General features: G+C 44.1%; 1 protein-coding gene across 2 annotated transcripts in view; it reads right to left on the bottom strand.

The window, feature by feature from the left end:
* Positions 1-21,879, bottom strand: part of ep300b (E1A binding protein p300 b) — a 35,692-nt gene extending 13,813 nt beyond the window's left edge. Inside the window, exons 1-20 of one of the 2 annotated variants that reach the window (XM_070848727.1) lie at positions 20,423-21,879; positions 17,742-18,346; positions 15,994-16,173; positions 11,499-11,802; positions 10,882-10,995; positions 10,483-10,725; positions 9,833-9,932; positions 9,555-9,680; positions 9,286-9,403; positions 8,959-9,142; positions 8,544-8,621; positions 8,091-8,176; positions 7,700-7,852; positions 6,642-7,199; positions 6,114-6,353; positions 5,728-5,923; positions 5,058-5,209; positions 2,628-2,867; positions 1,816-1,904; positions 614-694 (exon numbers count right to left, since the gene is read on the bottom strand). In XM_070848727.1, coding sequence (XP_070704828.1) covers positions 614-694; positions 1,816-1,904; positions 2,628-2,867; positions 5,058-5,209; positions 5,728-5,923; positions 6,114-6,353; positions 6,642-7,199; positions 7,700-7,852; positions 8,091-8,176; positions 8,544-8,621; positions 8,959-9,142; positions 9,286-9,403; positions 9,555-9,680; positions 9,833-9,932; positions 10,483-10,725; positions 10,882-10,995; positions 11,499-11,802; positions 15,994-16,173; positions 17,742-18,346; positions 20,423-20,516 — 3,941 coding nt within the window. In that variant the 5' untranslated portion in view covers positions 20,517-21,879. The remainder of the gene's footprint in view (positions 1-613; positions 695-1,815; positions 1,905-2,627; positions 2,868-5,057; positions 5,210-5,727; positions 5,924-6,113; positions 6,354-6,641; positions 7,200-7,699; positions 7,853-8,090; positions 8,177-8,543; positions 8,622-8,958; positions 9,143-9,285; positions 9,404-9,554; positions 9,681-9,832; positions 9,933-10,482; positions 10,726-10,881; positions 10,996-11,498; positions 11,803-15,993; positions 16,174-17,741; positions 18,347-20,422) is intronic. The other variant, XM_070848728.1, reaches the window with a different exon arrangement.
* Positions 21,880-22,117: the final 238 nt, after the last annotated feature.

Genomic DNA, 22,117 nt, shown 5'->3' with positions numbered 1-22,117 from the left:
AATGTTGCCTCGTGTTTTAGCTACAGTAGCGAGGTTCTGCACAATACCCGACTACGAAGAGCATCTTCTTAAACCTAAATAGGTCCAGACAACTAACGCACTGTTCCTCTTTGAAGCAAGAGGTGAATTTAGTGTCAGTGTTCGGTTCTGCCGAGGCCTTTTTCACATGGTAGCACTGCTAGCATGAAGGCTTACACGTGACCTACACGTTTATAAGCTATTGTCTTGCAGTTGTGTATGACGTGACAAGTTGTTGTCCTCATCTACTCTGACTCGCACGTGTCATGAACAGGGCAGATTGTCTGGTTGGTTAGATTATGTGGTATTAAAAAGAGCTTTTTAAGATGCAGTTTTTTTTTTTATTTGAAAATTGCGTTATATTGTGATTTTATTGTCGGTTTGAAATTGATTAATCGTTCAGCCCTAGCATGTCGTCTCTTTTTTCAACAAGATCCTTTTGGGTGTTGGATATCCAAACAATTGAGAATTTATAACAGCTGGTACATTTCTAATCTTTGTTGCTGCTAATGTCAGAATTGCGCATTAACTAAGTTTAAGTTTTAAATGGGAGAATTCATCATCTGTGTGTGAGAGGAAGCGTATTGATACTTACGTTTGAGGCTGGGAGGGGTCGTCCCCCAGGGAAACACTCTCGCCTTGGATTTCGTTGAAACACTTCTCACAGAAGTGGTACCTGTCAGCAAGAAGCCCATATTTTGGTGAACTACACCGTTCGCCATCAGCACAGCCAATCACAGAGAGGGCACGAAGAAGCAGCCGCCAATCAGGGCAGGGCAGGGCAGGACAGGCCAGGGGGCGGACACACAGGAGGAGGCAGAGGGCAAGGTAGGTCGTCGCCAGGAGGAAGCAGCCAATCGTGATGCAGGATTTTTGTGTGGGCAGGTGTTTTGATTTTGCGCGTAAATTTTGGAGTGGATGATTGGTCACACCAAAACAGGCCAATGCAGACATCACAAGCGTTAAAAAAGGAGGGAGAGAAGGGGAGAAGGGAAGGGAGATGGGGAGGGGAGGGGAAGTCAAAATGAATATTAAAAAAGCGTGAAATAAATTGTTACAGGTCAGACGAAGACAATGGAGGGGACAGAGAGGGAGAGGGGGGACATGGGGGAGGGACGGACAGGATGTGAACAACAACCAACAGAGGACAGAGAGCCAAGGCAAAGCAAAGATTAGCGTCAGACGTCCAGTGGTAAACAACAACAACATTACAGCAACATGAGAGACCACTAGGAGCTGTGGAGGAGGAGGGGAGTGAGGATACGACTCTCCGAACATGAAAGGGTGGATGATGAAAAAATAAATAAAGCAACAGGGACCCATCATCCTTTTCAGTTCATTTATAAAGTGGGAACCTTCCTTCTGGTGGTGAGCATTGACACCCCCCCCCCATCTCTATTTAGTGAGTAAATATCAGAAAATGCATGCCATCATGTGTTGTGCACGTAAATTTGCTCAGTGGGAAATAATGGTGCAACAAATAAAGAATAACTGCTGAGGAAGACAGGAGCCCACTTTATGAATGACAACATAATGGAAATTATAATGGTGAATATGAAGATGGAGATGGTGCCAGGGTAACCAGTTGAAGCCAAATTAAAACTCATCTGTGATTGCACTGATTGATTGATGCTATACTGTGGGAAATATTCTATGTGTAAAAATAAGACATGTACAAGCTTATCTTATTGGCTGCATCTTAACAGCAAAATATCTAAATGTCAATCACACTTTTTGGATGCTATTAGTCGGTGATGTGCGTGCAAGTTTGTGTTCCAATGTGCCGAAAGCCCTTACCTGTTCTGGTAGCTAAAATAAGCAGCGTCACGTTGGATGGTGCATAATTGTTTTCCATAGCAGCATAGAGTTTGGGGGGAAAACTCAAACTGCAACAACAAAGAGACAACAAGAAAAAGTTGATTGTAGACTTGTTCTCATACATACAAAAGAGACCTGCATGTATCTATGACTTCTCTGACATTTACGTGGTCACACCTAGCCGAAACCGAACCCAATCTTACATCTTAAAAAGGAATCGTTTGACATTTTGGGGAAACACTCTTACTCATTTCTGGCAGAAAGTTTGATGATAAGATTAATACTACTTTCATAAATGTCCATTAAATATACAGCTATAGCCAGCAGCTGGTTAGCATGGCATAAATATAGAGAAAACAGAGAAACAGCTAGTGTGGCTCTGTCCAAAGATCACATAATCTAACAACCAATAACACTGAACCTCGTTAATTAACTTGTTATATCTGTTTCTTGGCTCGGAGATATTGCCAGGCAGCCACCAAAGACTCCAGAAAGTTATTGCCCCCAGCCAAGAAATAGTCAGGCATATAACCCCCGCTCAAATGGCCAGTTTTTGTTTTTACATTTAGGTTTTTTTTTCCAGATTAAACAAATGAGATATAATGTGTTAATTAGTGAGCTTTAGAGGAGTTGGCTGGTGGATTTTGTTATATCTGGACAGAGCCAGACCAGCCACCCTACACTACCCCCCCCACGACAAAATTAATTTGTATAAAACCCCAAATAAATTAGCAGGAAATATTCCTCATCCAAGTGGAGGAGTTCACTAAAAACAGACGCTACTGCCTCACCTTCCTCCCACAACAGTATCCGAGACCCTGCATGACTGGATCGATCTCCGCCTCAAACACCTCAGCCAGCTTGGAGCAATACTTGTAGACACGGGACGTCTTGCGGTTGTACAGCCAGGCATTGTTGAACATGAGCCAGATATCCTCGACGTATTGCCAAGGCTCTTGGTACTGTCCTGTGTCCAGTTTCCGCTTGATAGTCGACAGATCGATGGGGTTCTTCACGATGTCAAAGTAGTCCTGGTTTGGGAGGTGCGCCATGCGGATTTGAGTGGCAGGTTGAGGTAAAGTTCAGGAGTTGTGAGGGATCAGAGGAGGGAGAGAAGAGAGCGCATCGAAATGGTGGGAGGGTTTGGTTGTCCAAGGGGCCGAGATGAGGGAGATGGTTCGTCGAGTGAAGGTGTGAGGAAGGTGTGATGAAGGCGTGATGAAGGTGCCGCAGTCGACCAGGTGGGACCAGAGTAGGGAGAGAAGAGGGTGCAGGGGGACAATGTTGTTGAGCGCTGCAGAGAAGAAGGTTCGCGTGCAAACAGAGAGACATGACAACTTCTGCCCTCCAGCTCTCTGCTTTGCACCCTACATTCAAAATACGGTTCCCATCTGTACTACAAACAGAGACCGCTACAAGTCTGTCCGGTCCTCTGCTACTCATATGACCATAGTAAAAAAAAAACCCACTATCTACAGATTAGATTGCATTTCACACATCCTATTGCAGCTGAAGCCAAGCCTTGTGAAAATCATCATATATTAATTTGTCTTGAAAGCATGTTTGCTCATTTTGCCACACAGTGCTAAACACTATACAACAGTTGGAAGAATGATTCTCTGCTGAAGTCTGAAAGCAAACAAAGCTTTCAGGCACAGGAAGCGATCAGGGTGCAAAACCAAGAAGAACAGGGCAGTGGCAACAGCAACAGGCAGACAGAGATTTACTGTTTTTAGCAACTGAGTGGTCGGCATTAACAAGGCCAGCAGCATGGAGGCAATATGATGGCAAAGTTAAAGCCAACAGTGCTGAGGTGAAGCAAATGTAAGAGGGACGGATGAGACTCCCAAGTTGTTTTTCTTGTCCTGTCATCTGCCTCGCTTCCTTTAAAAATAAATGCCATTTGAGAAGGGAGTGGAGGAGAAGAGCGCAAGGAAAATAAAGGTTTTTTGGAGATTCTACCAAGAAAAAAAAAAAGAGGAGGTGTGAGTTTCAAAGAGCAGGGTCCGTCTCAATGTCGCCATGGCAACAAGAGTTAGGAAAAAGACCCTCATCTCCGAATGGAATCCCTCACATGAGCGTACGAGTGATGCACATTGCCATGTCAATAAGTAGCTGAATGTTTATCTAAAAATGGTGTTGGATAATAACAGTGGAAAGGTGCATCACTTGACTGTGGAGGTTCCTGAAGAGAGGCGAGCCAATATCCTGGTGCTCACTCCTCACTACTCCAAAAACGGCATTCATTAAACTTCATTTTGCATTAGGCAGTGAGAGGCTGGACCCTGTCGCACTGTTTTCAATGCAGCAATCATGTTTACTTGTATGCGAGTACATAATCTTATCAAGTACACTTTCCCCTCTTATTTGGTTGCAAAGAGGGTAAAGGTATAGTCCCACCTCTACACACTGCCCACCTGAACACTGACACACTACTACTGGTGAGGAACTGAACTAGAAAGCTAGCAATGGAATACTGGGATGAAAACTACAAAAACCATGATTTAAATTAAAACCTAAAATGTGATGTCAAAAAGGCAAATATCAAACAAATTAAAGTGATAAATGAAAGCAACTAGCTCATGAACGGTTGTTCAAGCAAATAATGCTCTTCCATGAAACACAATATTATCTACTTATTGTATTTAGAGTGCTTTGACAGGATCTTTCAATCAGTCATGATTAATACTCTGATGGATGCTTGGGTCACATATCATTTCATTTTTTAGGCTATTGTATTCGGGGAGGGGGGGTCTACAAATCGCTTACAAATTTAATCAACTTCCACTAACAGCTGTCAGCACAAAAACCTCAGTCTGAAATTACTCAGCCAAATACTTAATGTTGTTTCATATGTGATGTATATATGCAAATCATTTTTTGCCCTTCACTAGAGTTCCATCAAAGTGAGGGTAAATGTTCATAAGAGTCATTGCTTTGATTTACAATTGACAAGAAGTTTCAAAACAAGAACACACACACACACACACACACACACACACACACACACAGACAAACACACACGCACACACATCTCGTTTTCTTAACTTCTGACATGCAATGGGAGAACTCAAAGATTAAAGAAACTCAAATTCAGAAAATATGACAACTATGGCAGCAGGAGAAACAAATATTAATGATGAAAATGGAATAAACAAACAAAATAAAAGCTACGATTTCAGAAAAGTTGAAGCAAAATGGCAGCCAGTGCAGTCCCTTACCAGGTTAGTTTTGTTACTAGTTCGAATACGTACGGGTATTCCCAGTAACTGGGGGTCCACCGGCTGACGGAAGGGAAGGGACTCAGGGTCCTGCCGGTACAAAGCTTCCAGAGTGGGCATCAGGGCCTGACGCAGCTCCTCAGGCTTAAAGACTGGAAAAGAGGGAGCAAGAAAAACAAGTAAGAAATGAAAGGTTTAGAGATGGATGGTAAAGGGAGAGGAGAGGAAAAGGGAAGGGAGCCTCTCCTCTCTGCTGTGATGGTACAGCTAAAAGTTGAGGATGCCACACAGTTACGATAGCAACAATAGTTACAATAGCACAGACACTTAAGTTACCATAGCTTCCTTGATTTTGGGCTCTCCAGTCTCTCTAAAAGGACAGCACTGTCAAGACAGCTTGCTATTGGTCACAGGCACACCAAAGTTCACCCAAATGTAACCCTATGTGGAACATTTGTGCAGATTCATTTCGCAACCTCAAGCATACTTTCTGATTCTGATGACTCACAAGGAGTTCACTGACTTTGCTGTGAAACTTCCCATTACAGGCCTCACACAACTATTTCGATGACTAGTACCTTTACTGGAGTACATTTTACTCTACACACACATTAATGTGCAGATAATAGTATCTGTTAAATCAACCACAAAGTGAAGATTCCAAACTTACTTTTCTTCTTGCTCTGAGTGCTGGCTGGGGAGCTGTTTGTAGCTGTTGACCCTGACCCCTCCTCTTCCTCTTTGGGCTCCTTCTTCACCTCTGGCTTCTTGTCTTCACCTGTTGCTACTGACGACGACACCGAAGATGAAGATGTATCCATTGGCTCGCCTTTACACCCGTCTCCTGATGGCTTCTCTTTCTTTATCTGAAGGGATAATTTAATTATGACTTCTTTATCAATGTGACACTGATAATACTGAGTAGAAGACCAAAAGAAGTAGAATTAAAACCCTTTAGGCCTGAAATTTAGACATTGTTTCTGACATTTTAAAATTTTTACAAGATTGTCAGATGTCTAGATTAGAGTGTCAGTGAACCAACGTGGACAATCTTACCTCTGGTATCTCCTCTGTCTTCACGTCAGACTGACCTTTGCCCATCTTCCCCTTGCCCTCTCCTTGGCTGTCAGTCCCTTCATCCTCCTCCTCCTGCTTCTTCACCTCCATTTTGACATCTTCCTGGCTGGGAACAGGACCGTCCACCTGTGCAAGCTGGGAGCTGGGATCGGCGCTGCTGCTGACTGAGCCTGGAGAGGACACCTGACCATCTGCTGTCAGAGAGGGCTTCGGAGACAGCTGTGGAAAAAGGACAGAGACGGTGCGAGGTTTAGAAATGGCAAGTAAGAATCCTCAAAAATAAACATTTGTTGGGTTCCTACACTGTGTAAGAGGAAACTAGAGAATAACTAGACTTGCAAGCAAGTATAACTGGGTTCAAGCACTCTGCACAGTTAGGAAACCAAAGGCTCACTGAACTAGAGAAAGTGGGAAGCCAAGAGCATCACTCAAAGAGGCTTAAACAGGCGGATGAAGAAAAAAAAGCCTAGGTCAGGAAAAGTCGCGAAAGCAGGGTGATCTACTCACAGAGGTCTGCGGCAGCTGCAATGGCACATGAGCATTCTGCGTAGGCACAGAAGAAGTCTGAGTTGCTTGGGGGCCCGAGGAAGCCACACCCCCAAGCGTCTGCTGTGGAAGCTGATTGGCCTTCTCAGAGTTTACCGCCTGCCCTGATGGCTGCGGCTGCTGCTGTGAAGCTGCTTGTTGTTGTTGTGGTTGTTGTTGTTGTGGTTGCTGTTGTTGCTGCTGCTGCTGTTGTTGCTGCTGCTGAGGGGGCAGCTGGGGTGTGCTGGGAGTTTGTGGCTGTGGGGTCTGACAACCAGGCAACGTGGGGGGCGTTTGATGCGGTTGAGGTGTTAGGCTGCGTGCTGGTGAGGGGGAGTTTGTTCGTATGGGTGGGCAGTGAGGGTACGAGTTGGGCTGGGTGGAGGTGGATGATGGAGGCAGGTTGGGTAGAGGCCCAGCACCACTGGCACTACCAGGCCCCATGGAGCCTCCAGGGGCTCCGGAGCCTGGAGCGGAAGAGGCAGACTGTGCTGCAGGGCTGCTGGCTGGGAGGGAAGGTGGCGTTGACATCTGGTTTTGCTACAGAGGATAAGACAGAGGTTAGAGAAAGAAAAAAATGGGGAGTCCCAGCTCTTTTTTTATGGAAACTTTGCAAAAGATGGATCCCCAGAGTATGAGACTATTTATAGAGAAAGATTTTACCACATACACAAGTCTCTTTGAATCCTATGAAGTGAATTAAATAGGGAAGACTGCCAAAAAGCACAAATAATCAGTCTTAAAACTTCCCCATACAGCCAATAAAGAACTGTGATCCACCTCTCACAGCAGTCATGAATTATGTGGCAAAAATCCTGAATAAACTTAATTACACAGTATTTATCAGTATCCATCAATTCCAGCAAAGTTGCGTAGAGTGTTGATGCTAATGTTCGCCCTCATTACCATTCATTCAGCACATCCAACTGAAGATATGTTTTCATTAAGCCATATACTTTCTCTGCTTTTGCAAAGACCTAAGTTCCCCATGGCAATCAAACTTATCTTTACATTACAGGGCACAGTCACTGAGTCATTACCGGTGGTGCAGCAGTCTGTGCTCCTGGCTGGTTCATGCCAACAGGAACAGTACCACGCCCAGGACTGGACCCGGGGAACTGGCCTTGAGGAAGGTACTGGTTCTGTAACTGCGTGGCATTGGGCTGACCCATCCTTGTTGCTCCCATAGCCATCTGGAAACAAGACGACAAGGGATATGTGAGGTCTTGGATACATAAAATAATTTCAGAAACAAGTCATACAAAGATGTCAAACAAGTATGGTCACATTTGCTGTTGCATGGGTCAGAAATAGGAAAACAACATTGTCCTAATCTTAATCTAGGATGCCTGAATAATTCTGGAAAATCATCTGTGAATTTCAAGCATGAGGTTCATAATCTGTGACAGAGATGGAGACAGTGATGCCAACCTGGTTCATTGGAGCATTAAGAGGAAGAGGAGGTGTTGACCTCTGACCCATCGACTGCATTCCCATCTGACCAAACTGATTCATTCCTGCAAGTGAAGGAAGACAGAAATGTGGTATGTCAAAAGGAGAGACCCATGGTGTGTTCACACTGGGGCATTTCATCCTAAAGTCAAATTACTGTTTGAATGTGGGAAAAATGATCCATTGGAATTCAAAAAGTCACAGTGCACAAGCATTGGTACTGAAGTGGTGGGGTCAGTCTGACTCATTGCATGCCCTGTTCATAATCAGTAAACTTACAATGTTTTACTGCCCTACAAAGGCAGAGTGCAGTAACTATAGAGCGGTCACTTGTCAATGCTCTCTACAAATGGCCCTGCAAAATAAATTCCTCCAAGTCTGGCTGTGAACAAACATTTACAATAATGCAATTCACACATATTAGAGACATACCTGCTGGGTTCTGCATCCTATTGACCATCTGATTAGGTCCAGCTGGTCGGACCATGGACGGATCAGCATGAGGACCATCTGACAGGGTAATAAGAGTTACAGGAATCACAGATCTTGACTTTGGTATCACTGAAGACCAGTACAACCATAGATGACTAAATCATGTTTAAAAGGGTGAGGAAACTGTGGAGTAAGACAAACTCAACTCATCATACTTAAATACCACTTGACCTGTACGCTTAAATCTGCTTGCCCCCCCCCCCTTTTTTTTTTTTTTTTTTAAACCACAGGTATTTCCACTAACTATATTTTGTCCTTTTTTATTTGCATGCCAGAAATGTGTGCACATGCATTCATCTGTGTCTATGCACACATACAGAAGTGTGTGAGAAATAAAAACAGTATGTTTACTCACTTGGAGGTTGCCCCGGGGCCATGGGAGGTTGTCCCATGCTAGGAGGCCCCTGTGGGAGGCCTGGGGAGGCTATGCCGGGTTGGCCCGGCATCATGCCCTGCTTCTGGAGTCGTGTCCTCCTCTTTTCCTCCAGCTCCTTTTGGATCTTGTAGATCTTCTCCGCCAGCAGGTGGTAATACTCAGCCTAGAGGGGATGCGACATAAGGGAGGGGTGACGTTGCAGGATACATCACAGCGGGTAAAATAAATACTTTAATTTTTTAGCCCTTAAATGCAACTGACTGTCAAAGCACAATAGTTTACATTCTACGTGTGTTGGTTTCGTACCCTACTGTTTGCTGACTCATACATGTCTCCCTCTACTTTTCGAGCGTAAGCCACTAGATTCTCCATCCGTCGATCCTTCAGCGCCGCTGGGTCTGGAGTGGGAAAGATGGCCTGCACACTGCTCTCACACATGCACAAACAGAAAGGACACACAGCTACAATTAAATGGAGGAAAGAAATACTCATTCGTATCCAGCACTGAAAATGATCGGATATTCAAATTAGTATTAGGTATTTTTGGGGGTGCTTGCAGTACTCTGCGGACTCACAGCTTGTGGACAAGGTGGTTGCGGAGGTCCTGCGTGATGTCTTCATGCCAAGACTTCCTCATGCCTGCAGCAGAAGGAGGAGTTGCTGTGGGCATGGAGCCTAGGCTCCCCACATCATTCATCAAGCTGTGGGACACAACAGACGAAGAAGGGAAGGGAGGAGTGAGACTTTAACGAAGTCAATTTTAGTTCTGTTCTGTATTTGTTATAGTCTTATGACAGCTTAAAAAGACTTAAAAAGAATGTAAATAGCTGTGATCAGTCAAAAGCAGTCCTACCTCTGTGCATTCATGTTGCCATGCAACATAGCGTTTGGCAGTAGGCTGGACTGCTGGTTGGGGGGTTGCACCCCACCATTAACTCCCATAGAGTTTCCTCCTGGAAAGAAAGGGTTATGGGGTTTGAAGGATATCACTTTAAATTGGGAAATACTCAAACAATATCTGTGGAATGACATTTCTGTAACCAGTGTCTTGGGATGATGTTAGATGCATCTTCAAATTGGAACATTTTCTAGCCAAAGAACTACAGTGATTCAACATTGGCTGCAGATGTTCTTCCTTGGCATGGTGGGAAAGTATCATAAAAATCATAATGGCACAATGTGACAATGAACATATCCACTGATATACAAATCAAAGCTGTGGAATAATCAGTGACCACGAGTCGGCTAGAAGAGATCAAGAAGGCTTTTCATATCTGTTGCCAAAACTATCCAGTGTGTACAAACACCTGTTATGACGTTAATTAAGTTCAACATATAAGTTCTGCCCATTTGGGACCGTGAGATGTGCTTGAAAACTTAGAAAAGCCTGGTATGCAGAACTTTGATTACATATGCTGTCTGTAAAGAACGAGCATCCTTGTTCAGTAGTCCTAGTGGTTTACCATATAATTTGTAATATACACAACGGCATTACAAACTAACCCATGGTATTTAGAGTCCTCATCCCAGGCTGCCCCTGCAGCCCCTGGTTTGGCATGTTGGCCTGTGGTGGCTGCTGTGGTATCTGGTTGCCCTGGTAAGTGAGGCCTAGTGCAGCGTAGGCCCTCTCTATGGAGCTGGGATCAATCTGGTTGGGAGGGTTCAGGTTCGGAGTGTTTGACTGTCCCCCAGGCACCCCTGATCCTAAAGAGTTCACCAGACCAACTCCAGCACTGTTAACAAGAGCTTTGAAGAGAAAAGAGGGGTGGAAGACAGGGATGATGGGAGAAAAAGAGGGGAAGAGATAAAGGATGAGCAGCTGTGGATGCAAGCCTACTGTGATTAACTTTACTGTTTAGTTACAGGACTGTCACAGACAGATACATAGTGCAAAATACTCACACTGCTGATTCCTCTTGTCTCCAGCATTTTTCAGTGGCAGGCATACAGGACAGTCGTGTCGTGTGCAATTCTTCCAATGAGAGATGATCTGTCTCGATGAGGCACAGTGTGCCACTGGGGGAGAGGACACAGAAAAGGAGAGGAGATTGAGAAAAAAAGGAAGAGAAGTGAAAAGGAGAAGAGAGGAACAGAGATGGAGAACAAGTGAAATGAGAAATTGTGACAGAGTGAAGGAGGGAGATGAATAATGGGACATGAAAAGAGAGAGAAAGAAAAAAAGGAAAACCAGAAGAGTCTAAAGGAAGAGAGAGAAGCCAGAGACTAGGAAAGTTATTGTATGAGTCATTCAGTACAATAAAACTATGTCCAGACAAGAGAAGTAGACAGAAAAAATTACAGTAGAACAGCCAGCGAGAGAGAATAACTCACTCTAATACAACAAAACCTGGGAGGCAAACCAAGAGGGATGTAAACAACGTACAAGAGCAAGTAAAAAAAAAAATTGAAAAGGAAAAATGAATTGCTACAGATGCATGACAACCTTAAACACTGCCTAGTGTTCATGATATAAACCACACACCATAAAACCAGCAATCAGCATAATTCAATGAACTCACCCTGGCAGGACTTGCCAGCCTGGCAATGAGTCATGTGGTTGAGCACGTTCTTCATAGTGCGGCAGTGGGGCAGGTTGCACTGCCGCACTTCCCCATTGGCCTGCTCCCTCCGCTGGCACTTGTGCGCGTGGAGCAAGAGGACCAGCTGCTGCTGGATCAGCTTCCGTTTTTCAGGGTCTGCGGTAGGGGGCGCTGTGCCGGGACCTGCCCCTACGGCACTGAGCCCAACCTGGGCCCCTCCCACTGCTCCTGCTCCGCTGACGGATACACCACCGACTGCTCCGGGCTGCTGCTGCTGGGAGGCCTGGGGACAGAGAGGAGAGGCGAGGCGAGTGTTAAACAGAATCATTTACGAGACTGCAATGATCAGGCACAACAGGACCACCAGCAATGACCAATGTGGTAACAGCTCAGCAGCTGGCAAATCAATTCAATGCTCAATTTTTCCATAACTTAGTAGTCTTACATCAGGGGAAAGCAATCAACACAGCTACATGTATAGCAGATTTTCAAAACTGCAAGCCTGACCATGTGTAGATGTATACATTTGGGCTATCCATCAATATATTTTCTGACAGATATAGGATGAGACAATACCGTTTACATGGCACAGTCAACAGTTTATGATACAGTTTGAAGTTGCATTAAATACATAATCTATTTCTTCCATAAAGCCATGATAATGTTTGCATCACTCCTCGCATCCTCAGGTGACATCTCACATGTAGCTTTAACTTACAACTGAACATTTAGCTACTATGTGCGACACAATACTGAGGTCTATCACCACTCAGCCTAAAAATACAAAGATATCGTTTTTGGTCCATGTCGCCCAGCCCAAGTATACATAGATATAGATGAGGCGTAAACTGTTGAAAGGACATGTAAAAGGTTTTCCATTGATGCCGCAAAGGCCACGTTTTTCACCTCAAAAGTAGTCAAATAAATCAAACTCTCTAAAATGCCTTGTGAATAAAAGGAGAGAAAAGGCAATTTGAGAACTATGGCTCTTGCAATTCTGTAATTAAAAACTGATATTGGAAATGGAAATGATAATGGAATACTGTTACCTAAAAACCTGATCCAAAGCTGCTACATACAGTTAAGACCTGGCAAATTTTGACTTAAAGTTACTTTTATTCAACCAGCAAGTTTTTTCTTGATTGGAAATGACACAGGCGTCTCCCAGAAGATAATAAGACGATGTACAAGAGGCATCATTGTGGAAAAAAAAAATATTTCTCAGCTTTTATTTACATTTGAACAAAAAGTGGCAAGTCCAAAATTATTCATACCCTTGATACCCTTTATACTGTCACAGTCAATGGGAAAATCCAAAGTTCTATACCATTCCAAATAGTCCAAGCTGTTCTAAAGCATCCTAATTACCCTGATTCATTGGGAACAGCAGCAGCAGGAACAGTTTTAATCAACTCAACAGGTGAAAAACAGCAGCTCTCTGCAGTTGGTTTGTGGACAGTCATGGCTAAGACAAAGGAGCTCACTGAGGACCTGCGGCTGCGCATTGTGGCTGCTCACAAGTCAGGAAAGGGCTATAAGGCCATATCTAAATGTTTTCAAGTTCCAGTGGCTACAGTGCAAAGTATTATCAAAAAATACAAGACGTTCTGCACTGTGGAAAATCTCAGAGGACGTGGTCAGAAGCCAAAAGTGACACCTGTGCTGGCCAGGAGGATAGTGAGAGAGGTGAAAAAGAATCCCAGGATCACCACCAAGGCCATCCTAGTGAATCTGGGCTCTGCTGGTGGCAACATCTCAAGGCAGACAGTCCAACGGACACTGCACACTGCTGGGTTCCACGGACGCAGACCAAGGAGGACGCCACTTCTCCAGATAAGGCACACAAAAGCCCGCTTGGCCTTTGCAAATGCTCATATGGACAAAGAAGAGGACTTCTGGTCTTCTGTTTTATGGTCAGATGAAACAAAAATTGAATTGTTTGGCCACAATGATGTGTCCTTCATTTGGCGTAAAAAAGGAGAAGCCTTCAACCCTAAGAACACCATCTCCACTGTCAAACATGGTGGTGGGAACCTAATGCTTTGGGGGTGTTCTTCAGCCAATGGACCAGGGAACCTAATCACAGTAAATGGCACCATGAAAAAAGAGCAATACATCAAGATTCTCAACAACAACATCAAGCAGTCTGCAGAGAAACTTGGCCTTGGGCACCAGTGGACATTTCAGCACGACAACGACCCAAAACACACAGCAAAAGTGGTGAAGAAATGGTTAGCGGACAAAAACATTAACGTTTTGCAGTAGCCCAGCCAGAGTCCTGACTTGAATCCAATTGAGAATCTTTGGAGGGAGCTAAAGATCAGGGTGATGGCAAGGAGACCCTCCAACCTGAAAGAGTTGGAGCTCATCGCTAAAGATGAATGGGCAAAAATACCAGTGAGACATGCAAAAAGCTGGTCAGCAATTATAGGAAGCGTTTGATTGCTGTAATAGCCAATAAAGGCTAAATAATTTTGGACTTGCCACTTTTTGTTCAAATGTAAATAAAAGCTGAGAAATATTTTTTTCCACAATGATGCCTCTTGTACATCGTTTTATAATCTTCTGGGAGACGCCTGTGTCATTTCCAATCAAGAAAAAATTTGCTGGTTGAATAAAAGTAACTTTAAGCCAAAACTTGCCAGGGGTATGAATAATTTCGGTCTTAACTGTATGTGACCTGTTCTATGCCCTTTCTGAACAAGTTTGATTCACAAAAATGAACTGCCAGATGCAACAGAGGATGTTCACTTGAGCCCCTTTTCCACCACAGGAACTTTTATCATTTACCTGGAATTTTGAAAAACCTCGGCGTGTTTCCACCGAAATTACCCAGGGAAAAAAAAAACTTTGCCGGAACCCCAAACTTTCCCTGAAAAAAAGTACCTAGTACTGCTGATTGGTGGAAACACAATTGCAGCGTTCCGCACTTCCGTTCAACCGCTATGTTTAAACCAGTGTGGCTGCAAACTTTATGTCACTTCTACGAGCTTCACTTCGTTTGTGTTTTGATCACTTGGAAAATGGAGCAAAAGAAGAGAAGCTATGAGACGTGGACGGACGACGAGGTCCAGGCTCTTTTGAGCGTATTTGCAGAGGAAGAAATTCAGCTGGACTTCCGAGTCAGCGACTCGAAACGACCGAGTTTGTGGAAGATAAGCCAAAAAGCTGGCGGAGCTAAATGTAGGGCACACGCCAAAACAAATTTGTGAAAAGTTGAAGAAACTTTTTAAGATTATAAGAAGCTGAAGGACCACAACAGTCACTCCCCCTTACGTCATCAGCCTGATTTGAATACATGCTCTGGAACTTTGAGATGTGGTGGAAACGCAAACCACACAGATTACCAGGTATCATTTTAACCAGGTAATTAAATTCCTGGTAATAAAAGTTCCTGGAAATGTTGGTGGAAAAGGTGTTCTGGACAGCAACTTGCATATAGACCCTGGTGCCATGCCATGTTATGTCAATAAAAGCATGAAATCCCTGTATTTTGATATTTTTGTTGGTGGAAAAACTCTCTTCCATTCATAAAAGTAACAATAATTTGTTGATCACAAATAAACTGTTGATCACACATAAATTAAATAACCTCCATTACAAAAGCACATAGTTATCAGCTAGAAACTGATACAGGTGTGCCAGTGGGTCTGGTGTGTGTAGGAATCTTTGCTTGTATCCTTGCATTGACTGATGGTCCTGCATTGATAGAGGACCATCAGTCCATCTATAGGGAGCAGATCAGCCTTGCCCCCACCCACTTAACAAAAATTGCGTGATTTAATGTTGGTTTTGGGCTTCTGACAGTAAAAAAGTATCACCAGGAAACCCAACGGGCATGTCTGTGTTGCATTCTGGCTGCGGTCCGGTCCCCAGGGCCGTGTCCCAAGAAGTGTTTCAGACGCAGATCGTTTTGCCTGGCTGATTAGTTGATTTTGTTGATTTGGTCATTTTCTTGCGATTTCCGTGCTTCTAATGAGTCCAAATAAGCTACATTTCATATTTTGTCTGTTTTAAATGTGTTTTTTTTATGTATTTACTGCTTTGTTGTGCTGTAGCCTACAGAAAGCAGATAACGTGAAAGTGTTTTTTCCACATCCAAGACGAACCTCTCGTTGTATATAGTGCTAAAAACTGCTCTGCCCGGTTAATGTCTGGCCTGGTGCCACTGATTATAAAATAATATTGATGTGGTGGTGAAATATACAATTGAAAGTCTCCATGGGGGCTTTTATTTTGAAAACTGACCACTTTCTCTTTGCTGTTCATTTATCTGATTTCCTGTCCGACTCATCTGCTCTGTGCGGCTTGACGAGAGAAAGTGTGTGACAGTAAAATATGTATATTTATTTCTACTTTAGACCATTTGAGAGGGCTCAGTTAAGCTGCAATCTTAATCTTCAGTAACATCGGTGCCTCGATGGTGTCTACAGAGTTTAGCCATCTGTATGGAATAGAAACAAACAAATCCTACCATCCCAGGCATGCCTTGACTCGGCGGTGCTTTCTTGTCCATGTTGAACTGGTTGGCCATATTGTTAGGCAGGCCTGCCTTATTCTGGAGCTGTGGGCCCAGCCCTGCTCCAGGTAGCCCCTGGCCAGCAGACTGGCCGTACGGACCACCATAGGGGCCCGCATTGGCCATCATATTCATCTTTAGAGCAGGGTGGGGTGAGGGGCAGAGAGGAAATGGGAAAAACAAGATGGAAGAGAGATCGGTTGAGAGACAGCAGGGGGGAGGACAGACAGTATGAGGACAAAAGTAGGAGAGGAAGAAATAAATAGTTTAGACATCAAATCCATTACTGTTAATGACCTACGAAAGCATGATTTAAGCAGCCAGTCAACTAATACTTAATCATTTAAGGAAGAAATATGGGAGGTAATACAATACCATCTTACATAACTTGAGAAATCCACATAGCATCCATCTACATTGGACGACTTAAAACTGATCCAACAATGCGGATCAGCACAGAATCACGTTCCAAATACTTCTGTTTATCATTCCTTCATGACAACTTTCCACTGCAATGGCGCAGTTACAAGACTACTTTCTAATACTTTCTTCCTTGTTCTGACCATACTTTGCCTTCCACAATAAATAAATACCACAGACACAATATAGATACCACTGACTGCAGTCTCAGATCCAGTTTACAGTATTTTCAGCTACTTCAGTATCTAGACAAACTTGTCTTTATCTTGAACAGCAGCAGAACAAAAATGTGAACGGATTTGTTAGTAGTTGCTATGTGACCAACAGAGACTCACAAGTGTTCATTCCTAAATCTGAGCTTTAAGTAAAAGTAACTCCACTTAAACCGCACAACTTTGTGTCTGTAATGATAATATTTTATATGTTCATTTTACTGATGCATATTCTAACTAACAGACATGACTAACAATAAACCCTGTGTTTGCTGGTGCGCCGCCACAGTGATGAGGCAAAGAGTTATGCTAAACAATTTAACACAGTTGTTTGCTGTACTGCCTTCACACCTTTAAAACAAAATCACAACCATCATGTGGCACGTTGACAAGCGAGGAGGTTAACCATCAATACCACAGAGCGAACGGCGATGCGGCTGTGAGTCCAACACATAACCACACTCATTCCTGCACCTGCTCTGGAGAACTCGTCTTCAGCAGTTGCACATGAGCAACTACTCCAGTCTACAGCGGCAGTCGGGTCGGAAATGACAAGTCTGCCTTTCATGCCGACAACCTGAAAATACTGTTAATCTGAATCAAACCGAAAGTATAAACTGTCCTTAAGGTGAAAATACCATTTATCTCCCATTTTGAGTTGCTTTACTGCACTCAAGGGGTCAATTTTAGAAAATCCATCCAAACCAATAAGACATTTTCACCAATTTCAAACTTCAGTATTTTACATTAATATGAGTCAGTGGGTGGTTGTAAGCACACCCTCGAATATAACCAAGATATGCTTTCACATTTCTCCCAAATATCCACAGTAGATCTTGAACATATTGACAAAAACTATTTGAATTCACATTTTGTGTAAATATTGTCCTTAATGTAGAGCAATGCATCTTCAATACACAATATAGGAATTCACTCACTCACTTTCAAAAGGCATATCTAGCCTCCGTTAAACTTTGCAGCTTACCCCAATCAATTACTTGCTATAAAACAGCTGCACTTGGGATGTCAGTTTCTGTACCTGTAATGGCCTGTTGGGCTGAGTGTGCTCACCTTGTTCAGTGCTCCGGGAGGCTGTGGTCTCATCCCTGCCTGACCCCCAGGTCCCATTTGCTGACCGCCCTGCTGCTGCTGTAAGGTTTCTGCCAACAGATTACTATTGTTACCCATGCCAGCACTGCCAGGGTAACCCATTCTTGGCGAGCCATTCATCACTTGCCCCCCCATCAGGCCTTGCTGCTGTCCAGTGTTACCCTTCTGGGCACCCATCATGGCTGCTGCCCGATTGAGTGCTGCCACTCCTCCAACCATCCCAACCTGCTGCATTAATCCAGGTTGTTGCTGCTGGCCCTGGGGGGGCATGCCTTGAGGTCCACCAGGGGAGACATTAACACTCCCCATCATCCCCATGGAAGCCGTGGGTGCTGTGCTGTTGGAAGTAGGGCCTCCCTGCTGTGCTGGTGCTCCAGCGCGCAAGAGCTCGGACAGCTGTTTGTGTTTCGCAGCAGCATCTTGGCCTCCCACACCAATCCCTCCTCCGAGCCCTGCAAGACTGGTATGGAGTTGGCTGACATCCCCTCCGTTGGTCAGCCCCAAGTCAGAGGAACTGATGAGCTCATCTGGGAGATCATGCTCCAGGTCAAAGAGTGAACCAAAATCTGGACATGAAGGAAAAGAAACAACAATATGAGTTACAAAGATAAAGGTTATTTGGTTCAAAAAGTTGATAGCTAAAGGAAATTGCACTGAAATTTAGGATTTGCAGTGCTTACAGCCACAATGGTTCAAGACTAATTTAATCTACTGATATTTTTCAAGTGCGGTACAGCTGGGACATTAGTTTGAAAACTATCAGCCACTAATCTGGAGCCCATAGCTAGACAGCCAGTGAAGCAGTAGCTGCCTCTCACAACCTGGACTTCTCTCTCCTGGGCATCAGTTTGTGGTTTGATGGGATGCCAAACATGGAGAGTGAACGCAGTAGGGTCAGGGTGAGAAGCCGCAGAGGGGTAAACACTACATTACCTAGGTCTGTGCATTGGATCTACAGTTATGTGGTGAAAGGGCATGAAACAGAATTCATATCCACTGCAACAGGACACAATTTTAAAAGGCAAAGTGGTGTAAGAGTATACTGCACAATGCAGAAAAGTCAGCAACATCTGTACTTTGAAAAGGTCACGAACAAAAGTTGTTCTCTTCAGATGGCACCATTGAGGTCATAACCTGCATGTTGGACTTTTTAGTAACGGCGTCTGGCATCTCAACATTTCACAAAGTTTTCCTGAAAAATCCATGCTTCTGGGAAGATGGGATGTGCCAGTGTTAGAGTTGAGACTAACAGCATCCTTTCCTGACTGTGCTCACTGTTTTAGGTGCCATGATCCTATAGGAAATTAAACAAGCGTTGAGCATGAAATTCACATTAATCGATTTTCTGATGCAGTTGAAGACCAATCTTTGGCATTAAAAACAAGGATATTAAGTGGACTATTATATAGTTTGTGTTACAAGAAATGGCTATTATGATACAGATAGACTGTATAATTCACATCTGGAAAACAGCCTCAACTAAATACCCAAATTATCATAGTTCTCTCTGTGTCTCCTTACAAAAGGGGATGCAACAAGAGTTGACTTTACAGCTACTCGCTTAACATGTGTGAATTAATATGTATGCAATAATAGTTAAATCCCCAATCAAGGTGAAATGCATCCAGTGGATCTACTTGGGAGCAGCGGTGAATCGTTTTGAAAAGTAAACTGCAAAAAGTGCAGCGCAGTGTCACCGTCCACTCAGACAATGGAGGGGGAACAAGAATGGGCTTCGTCGGTAGTACAATTGAGAAACTAAGAGCCCTTGAACAAAAGACATGAAAGAAGACATTTCACAGACGGCGGCTGATTTCTGCCCCGTTAATAAAACGCGGAAACAGTTAAAATGGACACACACCTACATCTTCGACCGGACAGCATCGCTTTGAGCAACTTTATTGAGGTGTCGAACAATAGCTAGCTGGTTTACGACAATAGTTCACTAAAAACAGAGTCTCTGCTAACAACACGTTTACTCCACGAGACCCATGGCCTCAAACCTTTTAACTGCACCTATGAAAGGGGATAGTAGATGTAGAAAAAAGTTGTTCTAGTAACCAACAATTTGTTATTTCCTTTGCTAGCAGCTACCGAGCTCAGCTGAGCCGGTCCCCTACGGTTATCTGCCGAGCTAGTTAGCTAGCTCACTCGGTCACCGTTACTTTCCCCTAAAGCTAATTTGGAGCAGTAATTTCTCTCTATGTTTACGGAGTATTTACAAGGCCTGTTGGTTTGTGTGTGTGTGTGCAGCCGCCCTTTCATTTAATTCACTTTTAAAGTAACTAGACAACTTAAACCAAACTGGGGTGACTCGACTCTTCCATTGTTTGGAGGTGGATCTTATAGTTGGTAGCTAGTTAGCCTGTTGAGGCTAACACACCAAAACATCCCTGCTGGAAAGTTGCTCAAACCGCCAACACAACATTGTGTTTCCTCTTTAGCAAACCAAAATTGTCAGAATGCCCTTTTTACGGATACATTGGTGTTTAAAAGCATTAGTTATGGAGCAGCTCAGTGTTTGACCAACTAAGTTGCTCTGCAACTTTACAGGGACTTCCAAGACTGACCAGCAATCAATGCACAAACTAGTGCTAGTTTATATTTTAACTCCAGCTTAGTAATGCATGCAATATATTTACCATTTCCATCACTGGCAGACACCGAGAGAGCTGGAGAGGACAGCTTGGGCCTCTTGGCTGAAGGCGGGCCGGACTCCAGGACATTATCGGCCATATTTTTGACGAATTAAAAAATTGCCGTAGATCCACGGAGGGCAAACGTGTTTCTCTAATTTGCGTCTCCTTCTCCCTTTAAGAAATGCTTCTGATCGTTCCCCCACCGCTTGGGGGACGGTAGGGGAGAAGAGAGCAATGTTGAACTCTTTCCCTCACAGCTCTCCCTCTCGGTTTATTCCTCTCTGCAGATATCGGTCCCCCTCCCCTGTCGGAGATTTTGTTTCTTCACAGATCTGAACAGGAGGAGGTGGGAAGGTGGAGTCGGAAAAAAAGGCAAGTGTGCGGCCCTCTGACAACCTCATGTAGCCTCTTCTGCGACACAAAAATTGTCCCAAGATCCGTCCTCCGTGGTGCACTCAGTCCTTTCCGCCATAGTCGGCGGAGAAATCCCGTATTTCAGGTCTGAAACGCTCCAGTCAAGAGTCTCGGCCAGGGCACGAAAAATGATAATTGTGATCCAGAAACAGCGGCCAGGAGTCTCCCCTGTGGTAACTTCTGGGGGCCGTTTTCTCATGCAACAGTTATGAGATCCTCGGTCGCATTTACCATTTCTCTCACCCGACCGGGCATCTCACAGCTGGCAATGCCACCGATTTCTTTGCAGTTCCCCCCCCCCCAAAAAAACCCCGAAAAGGCAGTCAACCGGTGTGAGGACACCACCAGCAGTACTTCTGCAATGCAATTAAAGCGCAAGTGGTGCTCTCAAGTGCAATACTGAGAAAACAATTTGCATTGGCTCGGTGACGGAATAAACAGTTCTGCAGACAGATGAAAACACAGGTACTCGGATAAAAAGAGCATCTATTGCGGATGTGTATTTCCATGCACGAGTTTCTTTTGCATGTGCATGCTGACTAAATTGTGCACTTAGTGTTGGACCATGCAAGGCACTGGGTCAGAGAGACCGGACTCGTATTGCACATTTGGTTGTTGCAACCCTTTTGCACGATTGTGCCTTTTGCAGTTTGCAGGGTTGGCAAAGGTTGACCAAAAAAAAAAGAGAGAGAATCTCGTCACACACACAAAAAAAAAAAACCCACTGCTTTTTGTGCAGTCGATTGTGATGCAGACTTTATTTCTTGGACAGAGTAGTTGTTGAGGACAATCACAGCGCGAATCGCCAATCAGCGGACAGTCAGATTGATCCAATTAGTTTTATTTTGCAGAAGACGAGCTGTGGGCTTTTACTTATCTTGTGGCTCCAGAGGTTCCTCCTCCGCTTTTCGCTTGGTTTAGAACACTTGAAATCTCAGATAATGGAAAGCAAGACAAACACCACCCCAAAAACATACATGTCACTCACTGTTTTATAGGATGTCTTGGCCGAGCAAGTGAGCAGAAAAAGAAAGATGTGAAGCTAAAAAAAAAAAAAAAAAAAAAAAAAAAACCGGAGCGCAGCTACGGCGACAGGCGAAAATGTGATAAAAAATTGACGGTGGGTCGCTGAGAAATTATGGCTATTTCAGAAGCGGAAAGCTTCAGATCGGCACACTAATGTTGACACCCCCCATAAATATTTTGGGCTGACAAAATCCTCTCATTGACCCTTTGTGATGGAGATTGCCCCCCTTCGTGTTGATCCTGGCAATTTTCCCCTTC

The sequence above is a fragment of the Pempheris klunzingeri genome, chromosome 17 (genome assembly GCF_042242105.1).
Source record: "Pempheris klunzingeri isolate RE-2024b chromosome 17, fPemKlu1.hap1, whole genome shotgun sequence".
Classification (NCBI taxonomy): Eukaryota; Metazoa; Chordata; class Actinopteri; order Acropomatiformes; family Pempheridae; genus Pempheris; species Pempheris klunzingeri.
Note: the sequence above shows the minus strand (reverse complement) of the source record. Positions and strands in the feature narration are given on the sequence as shown.